The following is a 16953-nucleotide window of genomic DNA, read 5'->3' as shown; positions in this document are numbered from 1 at the left end:
GTATATGTATAATTCACCAAAATATACAAATACATATGTATAATATACAATTATTTAATCAATATATATATATACAATTCACCTCTTCTCCCTCTCTCGCTCGCCTCTCTCCTCCCTCTCTTAATCTTGGTCGCCTCTCTCTTCTCTCTCACAATCTCACTTGCTTTTTATACAAATGCATATGCATAATATATAATTATCTAACCAATATAGATATACAATTCACCTCTCTCTCACTCACCTCTCCCAATATCGCTCGTCTCTCTCCTCCCTCTCCCAATCTCACTCGCTTTTCTCCCCTCTCTCTCTCAATATCGCTTGTCATATATATAAATGCATATGTATATTATACAATTATATAACCAATATACATATGCAATTTACCTCTCTCCACTTTTTGCCCCTCTCTCTCCTCTCTCCTCTCTTGCCAAGTCTCGTGCGCCTCTCTCCTCCCTATAACATGTAGCTACTAATTATAATTACCAAACTATAGCTATGAAGAGTAATTAGACTTATTTTTAAGTGGGTATATGTGAAAATTCCCAAAAATATATAATATAATATCAAAATTTAAAATTAAAGATAGTCCAAACTCAAAACAATTAGGTTAATATTTGTATTTAGATATTTATATGTTTACTTGGAAAAAAAATCTTAATAAATATTATAAGAATAATTTTATTTGTGGATTTGATTAACAAGTAGTAGCATTAACATCATGTAATATTGTTTTCTTGATATTTACAGTAATATTTTTAAATTATAATTTATAATTTAACTTAATAATTATTAAAAAAAATATACTTTTTAAACAAGTAGGCTACTCCGGCAAGCCTGTAGCCCACGTACTTATGGATTGGACTGATCATTTTCTAGCCAACACCAAAATGGACTAACCTGACCTGACCCACAAAATATCAAAATATGCATGAGTTAACTCGAATAAGGCAGGCTAGCCCATATTGACAACTCTATTCTCGAGCAATATACATCATTCTATTTTCCTAGGAGGTGAGACTTGGCAAAAGAAAAACTACATTTGGGGCCTTAAAAGTTTTTTTTTTCAAACATTAAAGCACAAAACAACAAAATAACAAAATATGGGGAATCTCTTACATTAATACTATTTACAGGGTCCTTATAGAAAATATATCTAAATTTACAAAAAGCCCAAATTTTGGGTGCTTTATTTCAATTGTTTCAGTTTCAAGAATCAGACTTTGGATCAACAGATCAAAAACAGTTTTTTCTTCCTATTTTGCCCCTTCAAAATTAACCATAAATGGCGATGACCATTGAAGGTACAATCTTTTTTCTATTCAAGTTTCAGTTTTGAATTAGCAATAAACCCCTTTTAATTTTTTTGTTAAATTTTTGTTTTTTTTAGTTATATTATTTACTGCTTGTTTTTTTCTAGTTATTGTATCATATGTTTGAGGTTTAAGGTTTAAGGTAGTTGATTTTTAGATTATGGTTGGTGGGGTTCTTTGTTGGATGAATAGAAATGACCCAATTTTACTATAGCTGAAATAATTCTGATTAAACAGTAAGCTCCTGTTTGGCCATAGATTTTGAAGTTGAAACTTGAAATTTATGCGTTTAAAGATGTGATTTTGGGATTTGAAGTTGTATTTGGACGTGCATTTTACTTGGAAAAAGATTGAATTTTTGTTAGTAGAGGTACCAAAAAACGGGTTTGAGCTTGGTTTTGTAAACTTGAAAATATTTGAAGGTCAGATTTTGAAAGTCTGGTCGAATTTTATGGTCAAAACGCTAGTTTATGCTTATGGTTCAAAAAAGTTTGTATATTTTGATTTGGCTTTTTGCTGGCAATAGAATTCTTGATTCATCCATTACCCAGTTTTAGTTTTTTGAGTTCTGTAATAATTTTACTACAGCAGAAATACTTCTGATTAACATTTAGGCTTATGGTTCAAACAAATTTACATTTTTCATATTTAATCTTTGCTTTTTGCTGGCAATAGAGTTCTTAACAAATCTTTAATTCTGGATTAAAGTGGAGCTTATAATAGGTCTTATCATTTTCCTTTTCACCCAAGGTTGATTCTTGCGTTAAAAAATAATAATGAAAATCAAAGCTTGATTCTTGAGTTCATATAAAAAATCAGTTTGCACTAGAATTTGAGCAAGTCGCATCGTATCATCAAGAAGAATTGAACTGCAGAAAGTTTGCATAGATCCGAACACCATTTAAGCGGATGTAGACTGGACTGGCATTTTCAATTTGGCCATCCGATTGCGGATGTGGCAGTGGATTGTGGACCATGACTACCTCTTACTCTGACTTCTAATGAAACTGTGATACTCAATTTGTAATTAATCGCAATCCAACTTGTTAATCAATAAAACTCCGATAAATTTTTGAACTGATTAGTCTACTCAATTTACTGTTCATAAAGCTACTAAGTACTAGGTAAGACTGGATCTATCTGGCTATACTGCGGTGAATAGAGAGTGACATTACTTCATTTACTTGATGTTTCTTTTTGAGTTTTCTTTTTACAAATGATATTATCGTGAAAACAGTTAATTTGATCATATTTCTAATTCCGTATAGCTCATTAACTTTCACATTGACGAATCTCATTATGTTCATACAATTACTAACTTGATATTTTCCGGTTTCTGCATCATCTTTATGGTTCAATTGCTGGTTTTCACTTCTTGGATAAAGTGTAAGTGATTCAACTAATATGTGCCTTTGGTCTGCATTTCTGGTAAACTGTGTTCTGATATAATGTCTTTACAGGCTTGCGGGGCTTGCCTTCATGTTCTCGTCCAGCATTTTGTTACAGATCCTGGTAGGTCTTATAAACCTTTTCCTGCATTATGAGTCTGAACTCCTGTATTTCCAAAGTTTGTGCAAGTACCAATGAATGTAGTGTATTGCTTATGTAGTCATAAGTTAAACAATCACTACTTTCTCATTAACCTCATATACAAGATGATCTTTCTGTTTGATAAAGGAAACAGTGCCTCTTTGATCTTCTCCAAAGAGTTAATTGTAATGCTTTTGCTTCAATATTGTTTCTTGTAGGCTTGTGCTTTATACAGCAATTGGTGGCCAATGTTATCAGGTTTGTGAAAGAAATAAAATCTAAGTAGTTTGCTTATTTCGTCTTCTTAAGCAGAGTAAGCTCTATTTGTTGGCTAACTAAGAGGATTTCTTGGTTTTGACAGCTCTTATGTACGTTGTGGTTCCCATGCCATGCTTATTCTTTGGTGGTGGATCCACACAGTTCCTAATAAGTCGAGATGGCGGGGGGTAAGACACTTTTACGATATGCAGAAGTTTGAATCTCCTTCTCTCATGCATTTTCTTGCATACTGGTGTAAGACGTGCTTTCTTTACTAATGAAAACTGAGGATAAACTGTCTTTTCTGATGTCGAATAAAGGGGTGAGGAGGGGGAGTTAAATGTAAAAGGGAGGGGGGGGGGTACTATATTTCATTAGCCCAACCCCATTGTAATCCTTTTCATCAGTCATGGTTTGTTGTATTATTTTCCATCCGTCTATTAAGTCATGTTCTAGATCATGTACACTTTAAACTCTGTGAGATTTATATGATATCGTATTTGATTCTCGTACATGCTTCATTCATAAAATGATTCGCCTTTTTTCTTGAAGAATATTTGTGAAATAATACTAATTTAAATGAATATTGTAGTACAGATGTGCGATATTGAGTTACTTGGGGTGCATGACTAGTATTACTGCAGAAGGCTGCTTATATAATATATAGGATTTGGTGATTGCTAATTTGCCAGTCACATCATTGTTTAGAGATTGTCCATCTGCCAAAATCGTCATGTTAGTGTTAGTGATTAATAAAATCAGTTTTCATATGGTAAACATTGCATATTGGGTAAACTGGTTAGTGGTACGGTATACGGATAATGAGCACATGTGAAGATGTGGTCCGATAAAAGATTACCTCGCTGCGCTCACTAACATGAATGTGAATCATCTGTTGCTTGTTCTATGATGAAAACCAGTACTTAGTACAACTAGGCTTGTTTTATGAATGTGAATCATGTGAAGTAAAGTCCTATTCAGTGCCCATTCGTTCAAAGATGAGGGCAACTTTAAGTAACCGAAAGGGAATTTTCATTTGTCTAGTTGAACAAAGCCTTTAGCCTGTTTAGGAAGATGTCGTTGAGAGGTATAAAAGGTTTCAATTTCACTCGATGAAGCCATTTTAGCAACAAAAAAAAACTGTCACCTGCCAATAGATGAAGCTAAACGTACTAATTTAAGAGATTTGGCATTTGACCAAGATTTTAGGAAACACTGAGTGTTTTTGAGTAGTAGCAGGAGTTGTTGCTAGAGCACGTAAGCCAGACTGTACCACTTCTCTCTGAAGTACTTTTTTGAAATACACTTCTGACAAAGAACACTTTACAAAATGTCGATTTTGAAAGTTTGGTCAAACAAGATATATGTCGCGAGTATCTATGATTTGATGTTTTACTTTACGAAGACCTCCTCCTTTCTTGTTACTTTCTCGTCTTTCGCTGTGTACTTTTCACCAAATTGTTCTCATTTTAGGCCTTTTCGTTTTTTCATCATTGCAGCTGGATGGATGCTGCTAAATTCTTAACAGGGGCATCAGCTGTGGGAAGCATTGCCATTCCCATTATTCTCAGACATGCAGATCTTATCCAGACGGGAGCAATGTTCATCGAATTCGTGTCATTCTTCATATTTGTCTGCACAGTCATGTGTTATCATCGCGCCAGTCTTGATGACGAGTGGTGATATAAAAATCGAGGTATGGTTCCTCGACTGTAATTACGTCGTGTGGTTCTAACAAACAAGAGAAAATGCAAACAAAAGGGAGCTGAAAAGGAACCAATGCTAGGAAATGGAACTAGAAATTTTATTCACCAATGTGTATAAGTTTGTCAAATGTCACATTTATAATTTCTTGATGTGAGAGTTATTTTCTCTAAGTTTGAAACCTTTTGCTGATGGAACAAAGATCATATTTTTAGTTACTATTTGCATAGATAGTTGCTAATACATCATAAATACTCAATTCTGTGGATGTTTCTTCTTGAACTTGTGCCTTTTTTTTTTGGTTTCCATCCGGTGTTTCTAGAGCCTGCATTCGAGCCTCGATTAAATTTGGCTCGCACATTCAGTGCCAGCCTTGATCAAATTTGGATCACGCCGGTTCGTTGAGGTGGCGCTCGACAAGATTTTCTTCATATTCGAGGCTCGAATAGGAGACCTCTAGTTAAGAGTGAAACAGTTTTTTCATTGCACCACAATTCATGTTGCTCTTAAAGTTGTACTTATTTGAATCATAATTGGTGCATTTCAAAAACCTATTTTAGTTGAATTTAAAAAAAAATGGTTATTGATGCATATTAATATGATTTTTAGGTTGAATCATAAACTGTTCCAAGATTACCAAAAATTCCTTTATGTGTTGTATATACTTGACAAAAGCACAAGAGCCCGTTTAGATTGACTTAAAAAATAGTTTTTAAGTCAGAAATAAAAAATAAGGGGAGATTTTTTTTTTGGTTTCTTATTTATTTTAAGTTTTTTTTTTTAATTTTATTTTCTCAAACACTTCGTAACTTATTTTAAGTCAATTTTATATTTGTCAAACACTCCGAAAAGTTAAAAACTGACTTCAAAGTTGATTTGATTGACTTTTAAGTCAATCCAAACGGGCTCTAAGTATACTTTAAGCCTCATAATAGAATTATGGAGAGAGTAAAAATTAGCAAAAGAAATGAAATAATAATCTATGGTGTATTTGGTATGGAAGAAAATGTTTTCTCTAAAATATTTTTTATTTTTTATTTTATGTTTGGTTGGTTAAAATATTTTGAAAAGAAGTAAATTTCTTTAAAAAAAAAATGACTTCACTGGTGAAAGTAGTAAACATACGTTTTATAAATAACATTCTAAATTTCTAGTGTTTGCTAACTTAGTAAACACTAAAAAATAAGTAAATAAAAACACCGCAATAAAAAAAAAAATAATCAAATTTAGCCATACGAATCCTCAATAAAACTATCACTAAAAATTATAAAGGTTCTATTAACTAAAATGATAGAATGAATACAATATAAATGTATAATATCATAAACGAGATCCGAAAAGAATAAAAGAATAGAATGTATACGAATCTTTCATGAGTTAAAATTATTATTTCGGGTAAATTTTTGACTGAAAAAATATAATTAAAACAAAAGCTTTATTAACTAAATAAAAAATTATAGAAGAATTCATTACAACGCGATAACACAAATAAATTACTTAACATCAGATAAATTTTATAGCTAAATAATTTTATAGTTAATTATCTTATTTAGCGACAAATTATCGAAAGATATTATCAGTAAGAGTTTCTAAGGTTTTCAGTATTTCTATTCTTGACCTTTGGTTTACGTAGAAAAAAAAAATTCATAGTCAATATATATTAGTTTTGTCTGTTCTCCCCCAAAAAGAATGCACAAAGAAAAAAAAAGTCTTGCATTGAAAAAAATAAAAACATGTTTGTGTATTCACAGACATAGATAATTCTGCTTAGAATATAATTGTGCGTTTACTTTTTTATATTTTGACATATTTTAATGATAAACTTAATAACATCGGTTACTTTTTGATATCTGTATAGTGATGGATAGTTAACAAGTTTAAATTTACTATGGAGCGAACATACTTAATAAAAAACTTAATGACATCGATTATTTTTTGCTATATGTATAGTGATAGATAGTTAATAAATTTAAATTTATTATGGAGCGAACACACCTAATAAAAAACTTAATGATATCGATTACTTTTTGATATATGTATAGTGATTACGGCTGTTCAAAATCGAATCGAAATCGATAAGTTGAACCGATAAAAAAGTTATTGTTTTATAGTATTGAGTTATTGGTTTAGTGGTTTTGATAACAGTTTTGATTTTTTTTGTTATCGGGTTATCGATTCTAAGTGATTTTCAATGTTTTTTCTTTTGTGTCAAATCTTAATGGTTAAATCGATAACCGAACTGATAACGATGAAAAACCGGTAAACCAATAATCTATAAGTCAATATCTTAATGGTTCTATAACGTTTAGCACCTCTACAAACCGATAACCAATAAAACAACCAATAAACTTCAAAACCGAACCGAACTAATCGATACACAACCCTAATAATAGATAGTTAATAGATTGAAATTAATTATGGAGCGAACACATTTGATGTGAATAATTATAATATAATTTTGTTAGAAGTTTTAAAAAGTCTAAACAATAACAAATACATGACTAATTAAATAATTGTGTAAATTATATTTGGAATATTATTCAGTCAAGAAAACTTTGATTGGGGTCCTATAAATTATGAAAAGACAAAAAGAAAATAATAATAAAAATAAAGTAATAAAAAACCTTTGATATATCGTTGGACCCATGCTCTTCCAATTTATTCAAAGATACTGAAAATTTTTCAACAATTATAAATAGTAGTCAATTTTATATAAATAATTGTAGAGTGAATTTTGAGAAAGTGAGCTAATGTTTTGAAAAATAAAAAAATTTGTCAAAAGGAAAATGTTTTTTTTTTTGTGGAATTTTTATTTGAAAACATATTTAATGTTTGTTCAAATAGGCATACGACGTTGTTATGTTATTGTATATTGAAGAGATAAGTCGAGAGGATTACTATTGAAACAGTGAAAATTTTGTTGTTGGTGATTAAATCTACTCAAAGAGATCACACTAAAATAGATCGTGCCTATATTAGTTTCAAAATATAATTATATTTTTACGAACACATAACAATAACGATGGAAAGAGGGAGATATAACCATGAAAAACATATACTCTATTTTCACAACCATTCTTCTCTTTAGACGATTCTCTCTAATAATATAAAAATATTTCAAACTATGTTACCTTAAGATCCATAAAAAAATGACTAATTTATTTAACACATTCAAAAGTGTAAAAAAGAGAATATATATAAGATTAGAGTACATACTCCAATTATTATTATTTCCAATAAATTAAAGTATATATATCCAACAATTTATGAATAGATTTATTGAAACCTAGCTCTCTAAATTATTAGAAAAGAGTACAATTTAATTTCTAAACTTTTGAGATCTAAGAATTGATGGATATATTTAGAGTTATTTAACCCTAATAGATAATTCATCAAGTCATTATACATATAATATCATAATTAATCCTATCTAAATAACATTAATTTTTTAAATAAAATTCCAGTCCTCAAAATCCCATAATGGGGTTTCAGATAAATCATTGTAATTTTCCATTGGCTGTATTATTCCTGTTGATGATGAACTTGTTCCAATATTATTATTATTATTATTATTATTATTAATTAGTGGTTGATGAGGAGGTAATAATAATCCAGAACCAGCTGGCCTTCTATCAAATGCCCTAACACATTTTGATTTCTTGTAAACTCTACACAAGCTGAATTCATGTTGTAACTGCATAAAATTAAAAAAAAAAGGAGAAAAAAAGAATTAGTTATGTACATATATATGCATCGATAATATAAATCAAACGCAATATAACTTTATTTCAATTTAATCTTAGAATATACTAAACAAATCGACTCATAAAGTTATCGATATCGATGTAAAAAAATATTTATACCATTATATCATTTAATAGATAATTACAAATAAACTTCTTGAAAAAGGTGATTCACATGATAGTATTATTCACTAATATTGATTTTTTCTAATGTATATTATGTGTATAACTTAAATTCAAAACTTTAAAAAGTTTAGATTATATGATTTGCATATGCAACAAATATATACATGATAAATTAGGTCACTTTTATAAAATAATTTTACATATATTACTAGTAACTTGATAAAAATACTATTATTATAAAACTATCCTGATCATATATAAAACTTTACACTGTCATTATATATACGTTTATTTAAACATAAAAAGTGAAAAGAATTTGTTACTTCGTACGTTATATATCTAAAAGTTTTTATTAATAATGGAGCACAATGGTGTCTCTCCCAAGAAAAAAACAATGTTATCTAATCATGATGTTTTTTTCAAAAATTCTGTAAAACCGTTACGCAACAAAAGAAGGTATTTTTTGAGTGGTGAATTAAGTTATTTCGAAATTACAATTTTTAAATAATTTATTTTATTTGAAATGTAAGTTAGAAAGAATAAAATAAATATCAATCTGAATAGAATAAGATAAGATATGCAGAATTAAAATATTATATTTTATTTGGTTGGAATATAAGAGAAATGTATATTTTCAATCAAATAAAATATAAATTTAATTTTAAACTTAATTATAAAATATATCATTGTATCCCATGAACCAAACCATCCCTTTGGACATTTCTAAAGTAAATCAATACTTCAAAAAAAATATAATTTGGGGGTAATTGACAATCAAACAATAATCATAAAATTTTAAAATATTAACTTTAAAAAACATGTGTGTATATATTCCAATGTGTGGTGAACAAAAAGAATTTTATTAATTAATATAATATAAATGTATTGTCTTTATCATATATTCTCAATAAATAGTGGAAAAAGCAAAAGAAGATAATCATGAAGAAGCATATGCCAAACACTATATGATATCTACTTGAAAACAAACAAATAATCCAATGCTAATTCTTTTTTTCTTTTTTTCTCAATACAAGTTGATAATATATTCAAACTATGAATAATTTTCCTAGGGTCCCATGTATTCATGTACTTGTTACACTCTTTAATTTGATATCAAAGTAAATAAAAATAAAAATTCTCATATTACATCACCGCCACTACTTTTATAAAAAATAATAACCAATTCACGTATTTTGCCATGGAAAAAAAAAATTAGGCCTCATGTACATGAAAAAAGGTGTATCGAAAATAAATATTTTTTTGATCTGAATCATTATGAAAAATTTAAATCGTAAACTTCGTTGCTAATTCATTACTAAATTTCTTATAACTAAATTCTTTTTAGTAATCCATGGATGTATGGAAGTAATAACAAATTTTATTATGTAGCTATAAGTTAAAATGTATCTAACATCACTATTTCTTATTATTTTACTAATGAAATATCATAAAAAAAAATAAAAAAAATTGGACTCTCTATTTTATTCTTAACTATGTGATTTACTATATAAATATGTATATTTTAGATTATAGTTTTTGAAAATTTCCTTTCCTAACAAATATCATCATATGATTCTGTATAACATTTTTTTTATTATGCCTTATTGTCAGAATCAACAAACCAAATTTTCTGAAAAATTTCTTTGTATAACAAATGTAGAAGTTTATTTTAAAAAAATAAAAAATAATATTAATGTTATATAGAAGTGGCTACAAGCAGATAGCTGGTTTTATTTGAAGGTATCTTTGAAAATTTATTATTTTCTATGTTTTAATCTTTTTGTTTATTTTTTCTGTTTAGTTTGTTATATATTTGAAAACAACTTTTAAATATCATAAATTACAATAATTAAATTTTTTTAAAGAACACATAAAAAATATTATGAGTGGTTTTGAAGTTATACCGATGCCACATAAAATTAGGACAAATTGAAAAGAGTAACATATATTATTTAAAATTATAGTACTTTTTTACGTAATGTCCTGTTAAAACATATAACTATTTAGAGGTAGATTCACTATTTAAATCTTTTAATATCAAAAATATAATAATAATAATAATAATAATAATAATTGAGTTCATTGTGAGCAATAACATATAGGGACCTCTAGATCTGCCTCTATCATTTCATTTAAAAGCTTTTCATTATTAATTATGTCTCAACAACACAACTAGTTTTGCTTATCATGAACAATTATTATAGTTATATATCTTTTCGATGATATAAAAATTCTTTTACATGACTGATGCATTAAGTCTTTTTTTCACCTGATTTTTGGTATTCACATTAATGCTTTGATTAATTTTAAATTCACGTTATGTAAGGGGAAAAACTTACTCATACGATAAATTATTTTTTTACCCAGAGCTCAGATACGAAAAGGATGAATAGATGTTACCCATCCCATCACAATCCTATTGGTATATGAAAGTTGTAAAAAGTCATGATAAAAACCTAGAAATAATACTAGTACAACTAGTTAAAAAACCCTAAACATTTTTAGGGTTTGTAAAACTAACCTTTAAATTTGTGATATGATTATTGGTAATTAGTGAAGGTTGTCCATGAGTAGTAGCTTTATACTCATTCATTTTCCATTGTGTTTTCTTCCCATTTGGAGCTCTTCCTTTATAGAAAACCATTGTTCTTTTGCATCCAATGATTCTATTATTGTTTGATGAATATACAAAACCAGGAGTACCTGTAGCTTTCCAATATCCTTGTGTTGTAAGTCTAGTAGGTCTTCCTCCTCTTGCTTCCCTATCTTGAATTGGAATGAAGAAAAACCATTGCTCCGTGTCATGTTTAATCACTTCTCCTGCCATTTCTGGTTCATTTTCAAGAATCACATATTTAGATAATAATTTTATGAACAACGTCAACAATAACATATCTGGTGTACGTAATTCTATAAGTGGGGTTTAAGAAAGATGGTGTGTACGTAGTTTTGATCCTACCTTGTAGAGGTAAGGAGATTGTTTATGAAAGATCCTCGGATCAATGAAGGATGACAAAACCAAGTATGTAAAGCAAAATAAAGAACAATTCTATGAACAATGGCAACAATAACAATAATAATAACATTTTCATTTTAAGCCTACAAGTGAGGTCTGAGGAGGATTGATAAGGTGTACACAATCTAATACACCTATTTCGTGGAGATAGGGATATTGTTTTTGATAGACTCTCGGCTCAAGTAAAGCATAACAAAAATCAAGTATGTATAACAAATAGAATACAATTCTATGAACTGACAACATAAAAATTAAAGATTCACACTGTAGATATATATCGATGGATTCAAGATTTTCATCAAGTAATTCACTATATATACAATTCTATGAACTGACAATATAAAAATTAAAGATTCACACTGTAGATATATATCGATGGTTTCAAGATTTTCATCAAATAATTCACTATATATATATTTCATCAAATAATTCAATATATATATATATATATTGAATTCACAAAATTTTACATAATCAGAATACCTAAAAAATAGTATATAATTACATGTAGTGTTATTAATTAATAACTAAGACTAGTAATTGTTGAAGATAAGATTAAAAAGTAAATAAAAGTGTGTTTCCTCTCATAATTTAAGTTTAAATTTAATCTTTTAAATGAAATGATAACCTAAAAATCATATTTAGAAAATTGTATAATATGTCAGGAAACACTAATATTGAAAAATTATTTTAGGTTAAAATTTTAAATCTTATAAAAAGGTTTAACAATCATCCTATAATGTTATATTGGTAATTGGTGCATTCTGAAACACACAAATCTAAATAATTCTTTATGTCCTATGATTTGAATTATTATATTCTTTTAGTTTCAATTTGATTCTCTAGAATAAAATCAATGAAGAAAATACATAAAATGAAGATTAAATAACAAATAATTGATCTTTTTGACAGCAACAAAATGCTTGATATTAATAATTAAATCATCATATAACAAAAATTGAACAAAAAGGTAAATTAAACTTTGATACAAAAATTTCATTCAAAAATATCATCCGATTTTCAAAAATATTATCAAATCATTAAAAAAAAATGAATCGCCAGATTTTATTAGGGCTAGAATTTTCTCTCGACACATGACAAAGAAATTAATTACAAACATAGAATTGGAACATAATTACAAAACAAAATTTAATATATATATATATATATAGGTTTAATTTCAAAATTAAACTTTGATACAAAAATTTCATTCAAAAATATCATCCTGATTTTCAAAAAGATTATCAAATCATTAAAAAAAATGAATCGCCAAATTTTATTAGGGCTAAAACTTTCTCTCGATATATGACAAATAAATTAATTACAAACATAGAATTGGAACATAATTACAAAACAAAATTTAATATATATTGTATGGTATATATATATATATATATATATATATATATATATATATATATATATATATATATATATATATATATATATATATATATGCAAACCTGGAAGTTCAGATGGATTATGATGATAAATATTAACAACCGGTATAACACGTTGAATATCATCTCTTTTTCCATCAAGCTTATTTCTTAAATAAAATTCCACCAATTCTTCTTCTGTTGGATAAAATCTATATCCTGTTGGTAACACATTATTATTATTATTATGATTATAATTATCATACACATTATTCTCCATTTTTCCCAATATTTTTTTTTTATGTATGTATATAATATATATATATTTCTCTCTATTTTTTTTTTCTTGACTCAATAATATTGAAATTCTCACTCACTTATTAATTTTGTGCATGTCAAGGTTTGTTCTAGCTTAGTATTTATAGAGTAAAAATGTGAGAAAAAAAATATTTTTTTGGGGGTGGGTGGGGTGGGGTGGGGGGTATGAAAGGAGTGAGAAAATGAAAGAAGACTTGGAAAATTCAACGGCGTGTGAACGTACAAGAGGAAACTTTAATACATTTTCCTTCTTTGAAGAGTTGTACTTTGTGTATTAAGTAATTGTACATTCAATGTTTAAGAAATATGTGGAATTAGTCAAGTAATTTCTACTTCAAAAACATGCACATGATTTTTCTTTTTTTTTAATTACTAGCAAAAGAATGTTTGACGAAATCAGAAATTTCGTTAACAGTGTTCAAAGTTTTAATTAGTGATCTGAATTTCGATGGAGTAATTTGAATCACTACATACTAGTTTAATTTAATTCCCTTTCCTCTTATGATCATATATGTATATATATATATATATATATATACACCCTCCTTGTTGATGTCTATTGATTTCCTATCAACAACAAATTCGATGTATAATTATAGAGTTTGGAACTTAAAGGGTATAAAATGTTAACAAAATTTCAAAACGATATATAAAATTTTATATTAACTAAAACAACAAAATCGTTGGAATAACATCGATTTCCTTCGTCGGAAAAAGCAAAATCGCTGCTACTTCAGCAATTTTATTGCAATTTTTTTTAAATGATAATTTTTTTTAAAAATAAAACGCTTCTGCTGAAGCGATTTGCAAAATGTTACTTTTAAATAAAACCTACCTGACAAAAGAGGATCCCATTGAAGAGGGCAAGTGAATTGATGAAATTATTAAGGGCGAAAAGTAAAAATATGAGAAATTACCAAGAAAATAAAAAGGTGAAAACATGGGGAAATTACCAAGAAAAATAAAAAAAAAGTAAAAATATGGGAAATTACCAAGTAAAATAAAAAAAAATGTAAGATAAATCGAATAATATAATAAAGTAGAACGATATGTTATCTAGAATCACTTTGTATATGCTATGACACAAATTAGTTATTAACTATAGTTATCTTTTGCATAAAAAAATAAGTCAAAGAATTATCAGAAATATTTTCCATATAACTATATATTAAAAAAGTAAATTAAAGTCACTATCTAATTTCCTTGACTTAATTTAACCAAAAACGTGGAAAAGGTAAAATTAAAGTCTAACAATCTATTTGCGTGTTAACATGACTTGTGATGCACTGGTTGGAGTATTTCATCCTTAACTAAAAGGTCTCGGGTTTGAGTTCTGGGTATAAAAAAATCATGTTGGGAGCATCACCTTCGAATGAACACTACAGAGCGCGATCCGAATTCAGTGAGGGCTTCAATGTGGGCTCCCGGGTGAAAAAAAAAAGTCAAACAATATATGATTTTGTTATTTTTACCCCTTTTACTAAGTTTGATTATAAGCTCATCACCTTCTTATTATTTTATCAGCACATGTATCGAGTAATTTTATCTCTTATAATGAACTATTTTTCCCACCATATGCAAATAATTTTTTTTTACATTGATCTCCAAAATTTATAATTACTTCATTAATTATTAAGCCACATCCTTAAGCGTATTATTAATTTCTTCAACCCTAAATACCAACTTCTTACAAGATGATATTTATTATGTTGACAACCCTAAATTCAATTATTTGTTTTGGTAGCACACTCAAACCCTAGGGTTTCATGTATTTTTTTAATACTATACTATTATTTTAGTATAATTAAAAAAGAAAATGATGATTCTTAAAAGCTTGAAAATGTATTTTTCAGTCAAATTTTAATCTTACAAGAAAAAAAGGAATTTACCATATATTCTAAGTCAATTTAAGGACCTGTTTGTCTTTACTAAGACAAATATATGTCTAATTTCAAATATTAAGAACATAGTATAGTAAATCTCGAATAATTTTGCGTTGTTTAACCATCTCATCGTCTAAAAAGTTAATAGTAGTAGCTAAGTATCGATAGTGATTACTTCCTCTGTCCCATATTAAAAGTCTCATTTTTCATTTTGCTCAAGAAATAAGGTAATTTTACCTGTATTTCCTTATTTAATGTTTGTTTATGACAATTTTGTAATAAATGATAAAAGGATAGATTTCAAAAATATAAATGCATTTGGATGACTGATTAAATTTTACTTTTTGGAGCCAAATTTTTTTTACCAATTGATTGAAAATTTTTAAAAAAATTCAAGTTTTCCCCATCTCACTTTTCCTATATATTTTGTGTAAAATGTTTTTTTTATATATAAATTCTTAAAGTAAACGTGACAACATCACAAAATATTCAAATTCCATTGCTTCAAATTAATCTAAATTTTCCAGATGAATCTGATATTATTGATAATGAAATTAGACGACAAATCATTTATTATTTGATGTCATCTTGCTTGATAAAATTTGTTGAAGTTTCAAACTTTCCAAGATTTTTTTTGATTTTTTTTCATCTTTCAAGATTATTTTTAACTTGCTTGTTGATAAATTTTTTTTCAAAATCATATTTTATAGAACAAGTGGTGAATAAAGAATAGTTAATTAATAAATAAATAATTACTCTCCCAATGAAATTAATTAGTCGTAGATTTTCAAGGTTAATCAAAGTAAACATATTTTTAAGATTTATTAATTATTCACAATAAGGGTATAATGGATAAAATATGATATTTTATGTATAAATTTTATAAAATGACATATATTGTGATTCAATTATTTTTAAAAAAGGCTGACTTATAATATGAACGTAAATAGTAACTATAATATATAGTAATTATGGATGTTCACTACATAGAAAAAGCACGTCAAAGTTTAGAGACATTTCATTGTTTGAATATTTTTTCTTTTCACACTTAACTATTTAATATATATATATATATATATATATATATATATAATGTATAGTCTCTAGATGTATAATATATGGAAAACAAAACCCTAATTCTTTCAACACAACTGCGTCAAATAGGAATCTATGTCTACTTGTTGTCTCTTTATTTTATTGAGTTCAGGATCAAAAAGGTAAAAAAAAAAATTATCAAAAATTTCGAAAGAGCATATCAAAAAAAAATTTAACCAAAAGAGTAAAATTGCTTTGTTAAGAGCGATTTACTTTCGACAAAAGTAATGTCGTTAGTTAGCATAAAATCGCTGCTCCAACAGCGATTTCATCAAAAAAAAAAAAAGATCTTTGTTCTTTAAAGTCCTTATTGTGGCAGTCAATTTTCTTTTTAATTGATATAGCTGCTATAGTCATTTTTTAAAAAAAGTTTAAAAGAAAAAATTGTTCAAAAATCGCTTGACAGGCAGCGATTTTATTAAATTCCAAAATCAATAGAAAAAATTAAAGAAATTAAGGTGAAACCAAGCATGTACAATCACTATTAATTATTTAAACAAATGGCAGTATAAAACACTACAAAGACAATAATATATTTAAAAATACAAAAATTAAATGAAATCGTTGTCTTCCGAGCGATTTTAAAAAAAT

At 27.3% G+C, this 16953-nt stretch overlaps 2 protein-coding genes across 4 annotated transcripts; one reads left to right on the top strand and one right to left on the bottom strand.

Annotated features, from left to right (window-relative positions):
• The first annotated feature begins 480 nt into the window (after window positions 1-480).
• Window positions 481-5084, top strand: LOC101245787 (vacuolar protein sorting-associated protein 55 homolog). 2 transcript variants are annotated; one of them, XM_010327594.4, is made up of 5 exons: window positions 481-2696; window positions 2771-2822; window positions 3059-3098; window positions 3202-3286; window positions 4598-5084. In XM_010327594.4, the coding sequence occupies exons 2-5, from the start codon at window positions 2790-2792 to the stop codon at window positions 4779-4781; spliced, it is 342 nt and encodes a 113-aa protein (XP_010325896.1). In that variant the 5' UTR covers window positions 481-2696; window positions 2771-2789; the 3' UTR covers window positions 4782-5084. The 2 variants fall into 2 exon arrangements, with proteins under 2 accessions (XP_010325896.1, XP_004246484.1); XM_004246436.5 differs by having other exon boundaries at window positions 1179-1301.
• A 2912-nt stretch (window positions 5085-7996) lies between these two features.
• LOC101257801 (NAC domain-containing protein 90-like) lies at window positions 7997-13460 on the bottom strand. Of its 2 annotated transcripts, none has more exons than XM_004246832.4 (3): window positions 13151-13460; window positions 11193-11500; window positions 7997-8496 (listed from the first exon to the last, which is right to left on the bottom strand). In XM_004246832.4, exons 1-3 carry the CDS (start codon window positions 13344-13346, stop codon window positions 8251-8253), a joined length of 750 nt encoding a protein of 249 aa, XP_004246880.2. In that variant the 5' UTR covers window positions 13347-13460; the 3' UTR covers window positions 7997-8250. The 2 variants fall into 2 exon arrangements, with proteins under 2 accessions (XP_004246880.2, XP_019071048.1); XM_019215503.3 differs by having other exon boundaries at window positions 11375-11500; window positions 13151-13458.
• Between the last annotated feature and the right edge of the window lie 3493 nt (window positions 13461-16953).

Source organism: Solanum lycopersicum, chromosome 9 (assembly GCF_036512215.1).
Source record: "Solanum lycopersicum chromosome 9, SLM_r2.1".
Taxonomy (NCBI): domain Eukaryota; kingdom Viridiplantae; phylum Streptophyta; class Magnoliopsida; order Solanales; family Solanaceae; genus Solanum; species Solanum lycopersicum.
Note: the sequence above shows the minus strand (reverse complement) of the source record. Positions and strands in the feature narration are given on the sequence as shown.